The sequence below is a fragment of the Nicotiana attenuata genome, chromosome 5 (genome assembly GCF_001879085.1).
Source record: "Nicotiana attenuata strain UT chromosome 5, NIATTr2, whole genome shotgun sequence".
NCBI lineage: Eukaryota > Viridiplantae > Streptophyta > Magnoliopsida > Solanales > Solanaceae > Nicotiana > Nicotiana attenuata.
Genome location: NC_031993.1, coordinates 29,161,400 through 29,174,195, shown reverse-complemented (window position 1 = coordinate 29,174,195; position 12,796 = coordinate 29,161,400). Strand labels below are relative to the sequence as shown.

Here is a 12,796-nt window from a genome sequence, read left to right as displayed (position 1 = left end):
TCTTATAGATTTTTTGATCCATAAAAGCACAGAGTTTGTCATCATCAAAAAGGAGGAATTTGTTGGCCCAAGTTCAGGTGAAGGTCTGAAGAATGACAAATGAACTCAGTTCATGGACCAGGTCCATCATGTGAGGCACAGTATCTATAAACTTAGACATGTAAGATACGCATGAAGGAGATAAGTCTCAGTGGTCAAGCAGCAATATCTCCTGAACTAATCGAAAAGGTTGCATATTGGATGAGGAGGGAAAGTCTTCTCATGGGAAGAGGACACAATCCGGATAAAGGATAGGGTTTGAGTTTGTATTGTTCAAGGACTCAACTTCGATGGAAGATCAGCAATTGAGTCTCAATCAAACTCTGATTACTAACTCATTAAATAACAGTGATTGTTCTCTTTTACAGGTATTGCACAAACGCAGAAGTTAAACTAAATTGAGAGCAAAAGAGCAAGGCAATTTCGCAAGCAATTTATGTGAGATTCAAGTGTGCATTCCTGAAGCTACTTGGACAAGATAGAAGAACCAATTCCATTGTGTCTTTTCTTTTATTTTAGTTCAATTGTAGTAGGTGTTTTAAAATTGTACCGTTCCAGCTTTCATAGAAGTAATTGTATTAGGTACTTTGGGTATTCAAGTTAGAGTAAACTTGAAGGTGTCGCAACAGTTGAGGCTGTGTGCTACACTAGGATTAGAGTTTAATCCTTAGGTTTAAAAGAGTTTTGTAAATGCTGTTTTGGCTCAGTGATTTTAGTGGAAGTTTGGGAAAATCCTACTGAGTAGTAGGTCGTGGTTTTTTCACCTTTTGAGCCAGGTGTTTTCCACGTAAAAATCTCTGTGTTCTTTATTTTATGTACTCTTAATTCCGCAAACAGTAGTAGTAAGTACACCTAGAAGAACCAGGTTCTTCTAGAGCGAAAATTGGGTACCCACCCCCCCCCCTCTTGTGTGGTATTGACGTTAAGAACATCACCTATGAATTTTTTATAACTTATTTAGTTAATGTTAAAGGTGTTCCTTTCTTGTTATATGTTGCTTATGAGGCCACAGTTGATGTTATTTTCTGTTATGTTACGTCACTGGATTATGTATAAGTTGCTAGGATTTGTTTCTGGGGTTCTGTGGCAGGTGGTAATGCCCAGTTACAAGGGAAACTCTAGAAAAGTTCTTGGAAATTTAGGGAGTTAGTCAAATTTGGGCCTGCTGGTGTATGGTATGGCAATTGAGTCGCAGCGGATGCTAATACTAAACTTTGACACTCATTCGAGGACGAATGATATTAAGTGGAGGACGATGTTAGGCCCCGTAAAATTTCACATAAAACCCAAGATTTCGTGGTGCCGAGGTAGACTTATGAGTTAAGGATTCTACAGGTTCTTCATGGCAAGCTTAGTAGCCGCGGTACGGACTTTTGGAAGGAAATTGTTGGAAGAAAAATGTTGGAAGAAAAATGCATTTCTGCGGTCCACTTTGCGGCTGCAAAATGACCACAGAGTGGAGCAGAAACAGGGCAGCCTTGGATGCAATTCTGCAGTCGACTATGCGACTGCAGAACTGTTTTGCGGTGCATTATGTGATCGTAGAACAGGTCTATGGGCCGCATAGTGACCGCAAACCCAGTCAGCTTTGCACAGTTCTGGAGGGCCATTTCGCGACCCATTTCGTGGTCCGCAGAAGCATTATGCAGTTGCATATGCGACCGCAGATCCCGTTCCGGAGCATCATTTTTAGGTTCTTATAACCCGACCCTACTTTGTTAACTAGACGCATTGGACCATTTTTGAGCTAAAATCTGATACTTTTAGAGTGAGAGAGTGCCCTAGAGTGGGAAAGTGATCTTCAACAATTTATTCTTAAATTCTGGCTCAAATATTGGAAGATTTACAAGGGAAACTCACTAGGTCTTCATCCTAGAGGTAAGATTCTACACCCTAGCCCTTAATTTCGAATTTTAACTAAACATGGGTAATTATGAAGATAATTCTTGGGTATGGGAGTTGTTTATTTTTAATGCATGTGTTATCAAAGTGTGTAGGAAGATTGTTGAGCTAAAAATGGTAAAGAATGGGTTATGGGATGATGGAGTCCTCCATAAAAGTACCTAGAAACCTTAGTGCACACCTAGTGTTTGATAAAATGCTTAAATGAGCTAGAAGCATGATCATCTTCTTAATTATGGTTCAATTTGTTAAATTTCTAAAATAGATTGAAGTTGCTAAGGTTTTCGGAACATTTTAGAGTGTAAGGAAGCTCGAGTGAGGTAAGTTGATTAAACTTTTCTTTAAGAATTGAATCCCACACGACCCTTGTAAGTTCCAAGATGCTTATTATAAATCGAGCATGCCGAATAAGTTTTGGGACAAAGATATATGTTCAATTCATGTTTCAAATGCTCTTATCATGTTGTACTTTTAAATGAGGATGTGTTCCAAACTATGGATTGTGTATCTACATGTCATAACTCCATGTCGTGATTCATGTGAAAGTTACTATGCAAAATTGTGTAGAGATTGTGATTGGGATTACACCTCCACCCGCATGTATTGGGATGAGGCGGTAGGGCTGCTTTGTGTAGGATTTTGGTATTGTAGTTACACCACCACCCGTATGTATATTGGGGTGAGGCGGCATGGGCGTTTTGTGTCGTATTGGTTTCATTGCTACACCTCCACCCGTATATTTTGGGTGAGGCGGCCGGGCCGCTTTGTGTAGGTTTTGGTACTGTGGTTACACCTCCACTCGCATACATTGGGGTGAGGTGGCATGGCCATTTGAGTAGATATTGTGCTTGCACCTCCACCCGTATGCATTGGGTTGAGGCGGCGGGGCCGCTTTGTGAAAAGATGGTTACAGAGGGTTTCGTCTTATAATTCATAAATGTTATTGACAGATCTTGATAGATTTGCCTTGGATTTAACGGCTATCTATGCTAATCTATTGTCACCCTGATTCATCATATTCATGTTGTATTTCCAAGTTCTTGATTTGGTGTTTTGTTTTCATACTAGTACTATTCGACATGTACTAACGTCCTTTTTGCTGGAGGGGCATTGCATCTTAAATGGATGCAGGTGTTTCCAAAGCGGAGGATACTGACCAGTGATAATGGTGCTCATTCTTCCCAGCTGACTTGGTGAGCCCCATCTCATTCCGGGATGGTGCATCTTTTGTTTCGTATGTATTATCATGTTTTGAGGTATAGCTGGAGCCTTATACTACACTATATTTGATTAGTGAGCATAATTTTAACTGGTGTTTTGAGTTCGTCAAATTTGGTACCGTTGCTGGGGATTGGTAATCAATAGTGTTTGAAATAGTTTGTAGTGCTAATTCAGGATTTTTTTTTCTCTTTTTACGTTTAGTGTTCTTTGACTGTGCACAGGCTATAGAGGTTAAGAGTGGTGCATGACTCAAGCTTTTGGAAAAGAAGTTCTACCATACGAGCCAAAAATTGAAAATTTTGTAGTAATGACAGTAATGGACGTGGGGGGGACAAACATGGGTAAAAATTATTTGTCGTAGGTATTTTAAGTTTTACTTTTCAATTTCACAAACTTTCATCATACTCATTTTATGAAATGTGGCAGGTTTTTGTATTTTGTGGAACATGTGTTTTCCATTAGATATGGCTGTTCGAACACTTCGAACTGAATTTGAAAATTTCGGTTTGGATTTTTAATTTTTGAATTGAAGAAATTTGATGTGTGGCCATAATTCCATAGTTTCGTACATTATGTAGATTGCATTTTACATGCTTTAGTGATAAATTACACTTTATTTGCGCGTAATGGAGTCTATTTTATGTGTAGGTGAATTGGAGATGAAAGTAGAGCAAAAAGGATACTTAAACGTTGAAAGTGTGCTCAAAAATAGTGAAAAGGAGAGACCTGGCAAGGCTAGGCAAAGGCCAGCTTAACCAGGCTTTAGACTGGCGAGGCCAGCCAAAGGCCAAGCTGAGGCTGGCGTTAGGCTGGCGCTGCAAGGCAAAAGCTAGGTTGTGGCTGGCGTTAGGCTGGCACGCCAAGCTTAGGGCGAGGTCCATTCCGAGTATTGAAGATTTAATTTGTTTCCCGGCTTGATTGGGACTTGACCTACACGTTTAGGTCTTTCCCTACATATATAAATAGACATAAAAATGCCACATTGAGAGGGGAAAGTGGAGACAGATCGAGATTGGACAGATTTGAGAGGGAATTTGACCTAAGGAGGCAAGAACACACTAGGAGCAAGGCGGAGAATTCTTCTAAGAGTTTTTCACTTCCTTCTACGTATTTCTATTACAAAACGAGCCAAAAATTGAAAAACAACTGCGGCAGTTGAGGAAGGAAAATGATATCACTGAGACACTAGAGAAAGTTGGGCAATCCTCAACCAAAGAAACTATGGCTGGAGTGTCACGATCCGGATTTTCCACCCTCGGGAGTCGTGATGGCGCCTACTAGTGAAAGCTAGGCAAGCCAATCAACTGAATTATTTGCCTTGTTTCCATTTTTCAATTCGTTAACAATTATAATCCAACAGTTAATAATCAACAAAATTTAACAAGTGGAAGACTTAATTTCAAGTTTTAATAACACTGCTAATACCATTCCATAACCAATCTACCCAAGACTGGTGTCACAACTTCACAAACTGTCTAAGATTACTACAAATAAAGGTCTGAAAGAAATAATAAAACACTGTCTCTGGAAATACAAGAAAGAAACAGGAATAATAGCTAGAAGGAGATGCCAAGGCCTGCGGACGCCTGCAGTACTACCTCGGGTCGCTTGATGGACCAGAAGCAGCAGCCTCACTGCGGTCCGAAATCTACAACACTGGGATCTGCACAAAAGAGCGCAGAGTGTAGTATTAGCACAACCGACCCCAAGTGCTGGTAAGTGCCTAGCCTAACCTCGGCGAAGTAGTGACAAGGCTAGGACAAGACTACCAAAATAAACCTATGCAGTTAAATCATATACAGCGGAACAATACAAGCAGAAATGTACAGCTAAGGATGGGAGGGGGCAAAACATGTTGCAGGGACATCGAATAAAAACAGAAGAACAACGAATAAATATAAGGATCACCACAGTTGAATTGAGGATAGGAAGGGGGATCATGCTGCGGGGTACAACAAGTATCAACAGAAAACCAACAATTAAATGTAGAGAAACCATAACTCAGTTATCAATAAAAATCAAGAAATTCAAAGACAAGTGCACGACATCACCCTTCGTGCTTTAACACTCTCTCACCAAAACAATGCACGACATCACCCTTCGTGCTTTAACACTCTCTCACCAAAACAATACACAGTATCACCCTTCGTGCTTTACACTCTTCCTCACCCAAGCAACAATCATAAGCAACTTGAGCAAGGGAAACGATAACATAACAATAAAATCAAGTAACAATAGGAAATCAGTAAGTAAGCGTAAAGAACACCATATCTTAATCACCAGTAAAATTAGGAAAATCAAGGACAAGTGCACGGCATCACCCTTCGGGCTTTTACCTCATATAATCACTCATATAAAGGCACGGAATGGTACATTGTGCGGCGCGGCATCACCCTTCGTGCTTTTACACTCTTCCTCACAAAATCATACACGATATCACCCTTCGTGCTTTTACACTCTTCCTCACCCAAACAACAAACACAAATAATAAGGGCAAGGAATTAAATAGAATCACCATAAAATCCTGCCAAGGGAACAACATTAAAAGCAACAACATCCGGCAAGGGTACAATACTAAAAGCAACAACATCCCGGCAAGGGTACAATATTATAAGCAACAACACCCCGGCAAGGGAACAATGTCATAATCCTCTTCTCTTTTTTTCACATTTACTTCACAACTCGATTCACAATTTGAGCCAACGCTCTATAACGTTCAATTGCCAATTACACTTCCACAAATCACTATACCACTTGAGCCAACGCTCTTCACTGTTCAAATACCAATACTCTTTCCACAAACCTTGCTCAACAATAGCAATCATCACATTAAGCGTGAACAATACAAATGGAGTTACATTAATCATAACATAAGACTCACGGGCATGCTTGACACCAATGTATTCGTCACCATGCCTATACGTCGTACTCAACAAATAGCACATAGCAAATAGGACGCAACTCCTAATCCCTCAAGCTAAGGTTAGACCAAACACTTACTTCGATGCCTCGAACACAGTTCAAGCCTCAACTATCGCTTTACCTCTTGACTCCACCACCAATTCGCTTGTATCTAGCCACAAGTTACTTAATTATATCAATAAATGCTAAATAAATCGATTCTAACACGTGGAAATAAGTTTTCTGTAGTTTTTCCCAAAAAGTCAAAAATCGACCCCGGGCCCACATGCTCAATACCCGAGGTTCAAACCAAAACCCGACTACCCATTCACTTACGAACTTAAATATATGATTTGTTTTGAAATCGGACCTCAAATTGAGGTCCAAATCCCCAAAATTAGAAAAAACCTAGGTTCTACCCAAAACACCCAATTTCCCCCATGAAAATTATTGATTTTGAGTTGCAGTCATGTGAAGAGATGTTACGGATTGAAGAAAACTAGTTAGAAACGACTTACAATTGATTTGGAGAAGAAGTTGCCTTTGAAAGATCGCCCTAGAGTGTTTATGTTTTTAGAAGATATGAAAAATGGTTGAAAATGCGTCTAAGTGTGGATTTATAGGTCTCTGATGTCGCAATTGCGAACCCTTCAGAATACTAAGACTTTCGCATTTGCGAACAAAATGTCGCATTTGCGACCAAGTCAATTATCCGGCCTTCTTCGCATTTGCGATAGGCCTGTCGCATTTGCGAATACTGCATTTGCGATACTTGTGTCGCATTTGCGACTTCAGGCATAAAATGAACACTTCGCATTTGCAAAGTGTATCTCGCAAATGCGAGACAAGGCTGGCCCGGGGTTCTTCGCATTTGCGACGAATTTCTCGCATTTGCGAACTCTGCTTACATCGCAATTGCGATGCCTGATCTCGCAAATGCGAGATCAGAGGCCCGCTACACACCAGCAATTTTCCTAAGTCTAATTTTACTCCGTGGCCTATCCAAGACTCACCCGAGCCCTCGGGGCTCCAAACCAAACATGCACACTAACCCGAAAACATCATACGGACTCGCTCGTGCATTCAAATCACCAAAATAACATCTACAACTATGAATTTAGCATCAAAATCATGAAATCACTTAAGAACATCAAAGTTTTCCAATTTTCTCAAATAAGGTTCGATTTACGTCATTTCAAGTCCGTTTCTTACCAAACTTTATAGACTCAACTTAAATCATATATAAGACCTGTACCGGGCTTCGGAATCAAGATACGGGGCCGATACCATTAAATTTCAAATACACATCTAATGGACTTCGAGGAGGTTATGAACAACTTTCAATACAATGGTGTGTCACAAGATGCAGTATACTTAAGGGCATTCCCCTTCTCACTCAAAGATGATGCCAAGCAGTGGCTTCAAAGCTTTCCCACGGGATCAATTAGAACATGGGATGAGATGACCAGAAAATTTCTTGATAAATATTACTCATCAGCTAAGACAGGCATGTTTAGAAGAGAAATTCATAATTTCTGCAAGAAAGAAATATGAAACTATTTTTGAAGCATGGGAGAGGTCTAAGGAGATTATTCGAAAGTGTCAACATAGTGGAGTTGACCTTTAGATAAAACTCTAGGACTTTTGGGATGGATTGACACCGGCCTCACATAGAACATTGAGCCATGCAGATGGAGGCCCGTTGATGAAGAAGACTCCAGAGGAGATAGTCACAATTCTTGATGAGTTATCTAATGATGAAAATTACTGGCCCTCTGAGAGTGCTGAAAGAAAAAGATCAAATAGTGTTCACCAAGTTAATGCTAATACATCTGTGCAGGTACAACTTGATGCTATGGCTAAAGAAACATAGAAGCTGACCTTGGCTACAATACAAAGTGAGCCTTATCCAGCGTGTGGAAGAAGACACCTTACTCATGAGTGTCAAACCTCAACCGAGTAAGTAAATGCTGTGGGGAATTCCAATTTTAATGCAATGGGTCAGAAGCACCCCATTTTTTCATGGAGTTTACCTGGGGATACCGCAAATGCATGGCAACAAAACAACCCAAGATTTTAGAGACAAGGAGCTCTTGGTTTTACAAATCAACCGAGGCAGCAGTTTTAGTCTCAACAGCCCAATCAACCCGGTCTAGAAGGTTTAATGAAGGCCTTAATTGTTAAAACTGATGAAAGATTTGAAGTACAAGGGCAGTAATTTGAAATTTAGAGAAGCAAATGGGGGAAAATTGTAACAATATTATCTGAGAGGATTCCAGGAACTCTCCCAACTGATACTGAAAGAAATCCCAAGGAAATAGTGAATGTTGTGACTTTGAGAAGTGGGCAAGTGTTGAAAGATCCCACCTCGATCCAAAAAGATATGATACTAAAAAAAGAAAGTGGGGAGAAGCTGAAAAGTAATGATGATAAGAAGAATAATGGAAAGAAGGGTGCTGAGAAAAAGAAGAAGGAAGAGAATTCGATAAAGGAGAAACATGATGTGAGTGAACATATGCCTGCTTTACCCTTCCCTCAAAAGCTATTTAGAGAAAAGCAAGACAAGCGGTTTGAGAGATTACTGGATATGCTGAAACAGGTTAATGTGAACTTACCATTCACAGAAGTACTCTCACAAATGCCAGCTTATGCTAAATTCTTGAAAGAGATCCTAACAAAGAAGAGGAAAACAGAGGAGACCTCAGTGGTTAAGCTCACAGAGCATTGCAGCTATTGCAAAAATAAACTCCCACAAAAGTGTGGAGATCCAGGGAGTTTTACTATACCTTGCTCATTAGGAACCAAAAATTTTAATAAGTATATGTGATTCTGGTGCATCAATTAACTTAATGGCTCTATCTATTTGTAGGAAACTAAAGAAGGAGATCGGAGAGATAAGGTCTGCACCAATATCTTTGCAGCTGGCAGACCAAACGACTTTAATACCCGAGAGGATAGTGGAAAATGTCTTAGTTCGGGTGGATAAGTTCGTATTCCCTATAGATTTTATAGTGGTGAAGATGGAGGAGAATAAGGAGGTCCCCCTCATACTAGGAAGACCATTCTTAGCAATGGGAAGAGCTATTTTAGATATTAAAGAAAGAAAACTCATGCTTGGAGTGGGAGAAGAGACTGTGACGTTCAAGATGGATGTAGAAAAGGGGCACAGTAAGAAAAACCAACTGCTAGTGTTAAGTGGAAAGTGAAGGGGTCATAAGAGAAGGCTGCAGTGAATGAAAAAGATAAGTTTGGGCTCTACCCCAGAAGGTTGAGAAGAAGCTGCCTGCATGGATGTGTGCATTAGTTCGGGCTCGAGGAATGGAGCCCGACTTCGACTCAAACCCCGACTAGATATTCAGGGAGTTTCTTCTACATTATGCTTTTTAATTGTGTTCCATGGGGACATGCCACAACTTAAAGTGTGGGGTGACGGATATTTGTATATATGTATATTAGTTTTGGTTTTGCTTTTCAGTAGTTAGATATAGAAAAAATGAAGAAAAAACATAAAATTGTCAACTTTTCCCGATGATGGATATCATCGACAGGTTTCTTGAGGGAATGAAATTGAAGAAATAAGACAAAAAGATCTTCTTTTGTTAGGTAGTGTAATAATTTCCCCTTGATTTTTCTTTGTGTCGTGGTTCTTTTCCAAGGATTTTGTTTGAACCGGGTGTAGTTAGTTTTTATTTTTGGTTAGGAGTAGGAAACATTGTGCTATGATTTGAGATGGAAGCAATATTTCTTGACTTTGTTATACCTTGAGAATACTGTGTGCTTTAGTTGTGACGCTTAGGCTCAAAATTTGACTCTTTTATGAGTAACTTAAATTGTACGATCTTAACTTTGCCTAACTGCTTTGACTAGAGTGTCTTGATGAGTCCTATCCTGAGTGAGTTATGTGCCATGTGTGTGTAAGGTTATGTGTATTCTATGCATTGCATTTGATGTCTAGAACTTTCCCCGTGTGTTTGCAAAGCAAAATAGTACTTTTATTCAGTCTTGGAAGTGATGTAGGCATTTCTTTGTTGAGCCAGATATATGTTTTACCTATCTAATTGTTATGTATCTTAGTTAACCCCTTTGAGCCTATAACCCTGTTTCTTTGGCAACCGTATTACAAACCTTACCCATTTGTTTGAATTGACCATCTATTTGAACCTTTTCACCTCTCGTGAGCACTTGAATTTGTTATAAACTTTGCAGAAGTTGAAGTGTAGGTGGTTGGTTTGGCTTTTGAGTGGAACTATTGAAATAAGGAGAAAGGTGCACTGTTTTGAAAAAGTAATAGCCACTTGAATTGAATAAGAAAAGAAAAAGAAAAATAGTTGTGTTGTTGTGAAAAATAGTCCTTTATAGTGGTAACTCTTGATGTATTTGTTCTTAAAGAAGTAGGAAGTTAATGTATATTGATGTGAATGTGGAGTTATGGTTTGACATAAGTGTGGGGTTTTGAAAGGTAAAATGTATGTACTAAACTGATTAGGGAGGTGTAGTCACTCTTATATAATTGTATCCTACCGTCCTGCAACCTATAGTACAACCAGTTAAAGTCCTACTTGATCCTTGACTGAGTGAACTCAATTAGTAGAGTAGTACACTACGGGCAAGCCTATGGTTCATCATTTGTGGCATATGATTGTTGTTTTTGGGTGTGAGCGAATTCTTTCTATCTTGAGTTCCTAAGTGTTTTTGAATTTTATCGTGAATGTGGAACTACTCTCTATTGTTGTGAGGGCACTTGATTCATGAAGGAAAGGTAATTTCATTGACCTCTATGTTAGAGTAAGTGAAAAGGTTGTCAAAACTGCGTGGTACTTTTGAGACAAATCTTGAGGCGAGGATCTTATGTTATTGTGCTTAATCTATTTTAAATAGTTTGGGTATGATGAGTTAGGAGAGATTTTTAAGTAGGTCGTGTCTATGTGAAGTGTAGTTTGATTGCTCGAAGACGCGAAATGGTTTAAGTATGGGGTGTTGATGGTAGGCTATAATCTCGTGTTTTATTCGCTTATTGCACTCTTATTCACTGCACTTTAATTGCGTTTGAGCTTTAATCGCTGGTGTTTTACACTTATTGTGTGTTTATGCCTTGTAGGGGTGATTTCGAGTGATGTAGATGCTATGGAGCTAATTCAAGCTATTTGGAGCTTTGAAGACTGAGTAAAGGACCAAAAGATTAAGTGGGGATCGCATTCGGGGGTCGAGGACCAAGCCTGGACATCAAAAATTGATGTTTGAACTTCACTCTGAGAAAACACTATAGTCGCGGCGCGTGGAGGGGTGCTTGGTGTTACAGGGCCAATTTTTTGCAAATATTAACACTGCACGGCAGTAGCAATCACACAGCTACTCAGCCTAACTTTTCGCACACACAGCCTGACACTTAGAATTTTCAGACTTTAGCCAAACTTAAGAATACAAAGAATTACGGGTAAAATACCCAACCTTTATTATTCTCGCAGAATTAGAAAAGGACTCACGTTTAACATGGCTCACAATATGCTACTTGCCAATGCCAAACGAAATACATACATAAAAAGGGGGCTGCCCATGGCAGTTTTACAAAGGGGCAGTTGGGGCAGTTAAGACAATGTGTCATGCACATGANTAATAATCACTAAGAGACCGGAATTACACCTTGATTAGACTTCTACTTGACCTCTGAAAAGCTGCCATTACTGCTTTTAAGTCTAATCACCTTTAAATACACCACACCCCTCCTTCATTAGTCCATAACCATCAAAACTCTTCTCCAGTTCTGATCGCCCTCTTCTTGTCCAGAAATCCCAAATCTTCTTTCTTCTCAGAAATTCCCAAAACTCCTCCATAGTCGAAGAACCATGTCTAAACCCCAAGATAATCCTGGCACTCCCCCACCAGCATCTCCCTCTAACACATCCTCATCTACTCCTCTTATTGAAAACCCAAAACCTAGGTTTCACAGGCAGAAAATGCTAGCTAGAAAAACTGTAGCCTCTGGAGCTTTAAGGAAAGCTCTAAGTGAGGAATTGAAGGCTAGTCAGAGGAAGGAAAGTCATGCTCAAGAATCTGACTCAAGCTCTGCGTCTGATGATTTTATTTCTGCCAGCGAAGGAGAAGGACATGGGTCATCTGACACTGAAAATATTCAAGAAACTCCTGGTGAGGTAAATTCTTGCTTGGTATTCTCTGATGTTGTTGAAAGTGTAGAAAATAGGTTTGTCTTGGTTGGTCCTGTTAAAGATGTAAAGGGGGCTGATTCTAGTGGAAGATGAGGTAAAAAGAAAGAAAAAGAGAGAAAGGGAGTCAGTGGTGATGTGAGGGGAAATAAGAAAGAAAAAGTATTGGCTATATGTGGAGGTGTTGAAGAAGGTGGCAACAAGTCAGGGGGAAGTAGTTCTGGGGAGGCGGCTGAAGGGCTTGTTATTTTAAGCAAGCAACAAGATGAACCTGGTTCATCTGCTGAGGAGACTCTGGCTGATCTTCTAAAGAAGGTTGGGGCCAGTTGTGATCCAAAGAAGCATAAAGCTTCCACACAAAAGGCTCCAACTGCTTCCAAGCCAACAAAGAAAAGCAAAATGTCATCCCCAAAACCTACTGTACCTTCAGTACCTAAGGGAAGAGCTACCAGGAGCAGGGTCAAACAAAGTGAAGCAGAATTACAGAAAGTTCTGGAAGAGAGCAGGAAGAAAAAGAGGGAGAAGGGAAAAGCAAAGGTTGTGAAGAGTTCTGAGGTTGCAGAAGAAGAAGA

At 39.9% G+C, this 12,796-nt stretch overlaps 1 protein-coding gene across 1 annotated transcript; it reads left to right on the top strand.

Annotated features, from left to right (window-relative positions):
* LOC109226083 lies at positions 6,748–11,226 on the top strand. Its single transcript, XM_019390886.1, has 5 exons — positions 6,748–6,858; positions 7,703–7,903; positions 8,294–8,820; positions 8,933–9,231; positions 11,162–11,226. Exons 1-5 carry the CDS (start codon positions 6,748–6,750, stop codon positions 11,224–11,226), a joined length of 1,203 nt encoding a protein of 400 aa, XP_019246431.1.

Bases quoted from the DNA above. Each gene is read 5' to 3' on its own strand.
- LOC109226083 (XM_019390886.1), top strand. From the start codon at position 6,748: ATGTCGCATTTGCGACCAAGTCAATTATCCGGCCTTCTTCGCATTTGC. The intron at 7,904-8,293 runs GTACAACTTGAT...TTTGAAATTTAG, and splicing joins ATGCTAATACATCTGTGCAG to AGAAGCAAATGGGGGAAAAT. The intron at 8,821-8,932 runs GTGTGGAGATCC...ATCTATTTGTAG, and splicing joins AAAAATAAACTCCCACAAAA to GAAACTAAAGAAGGAGATCG.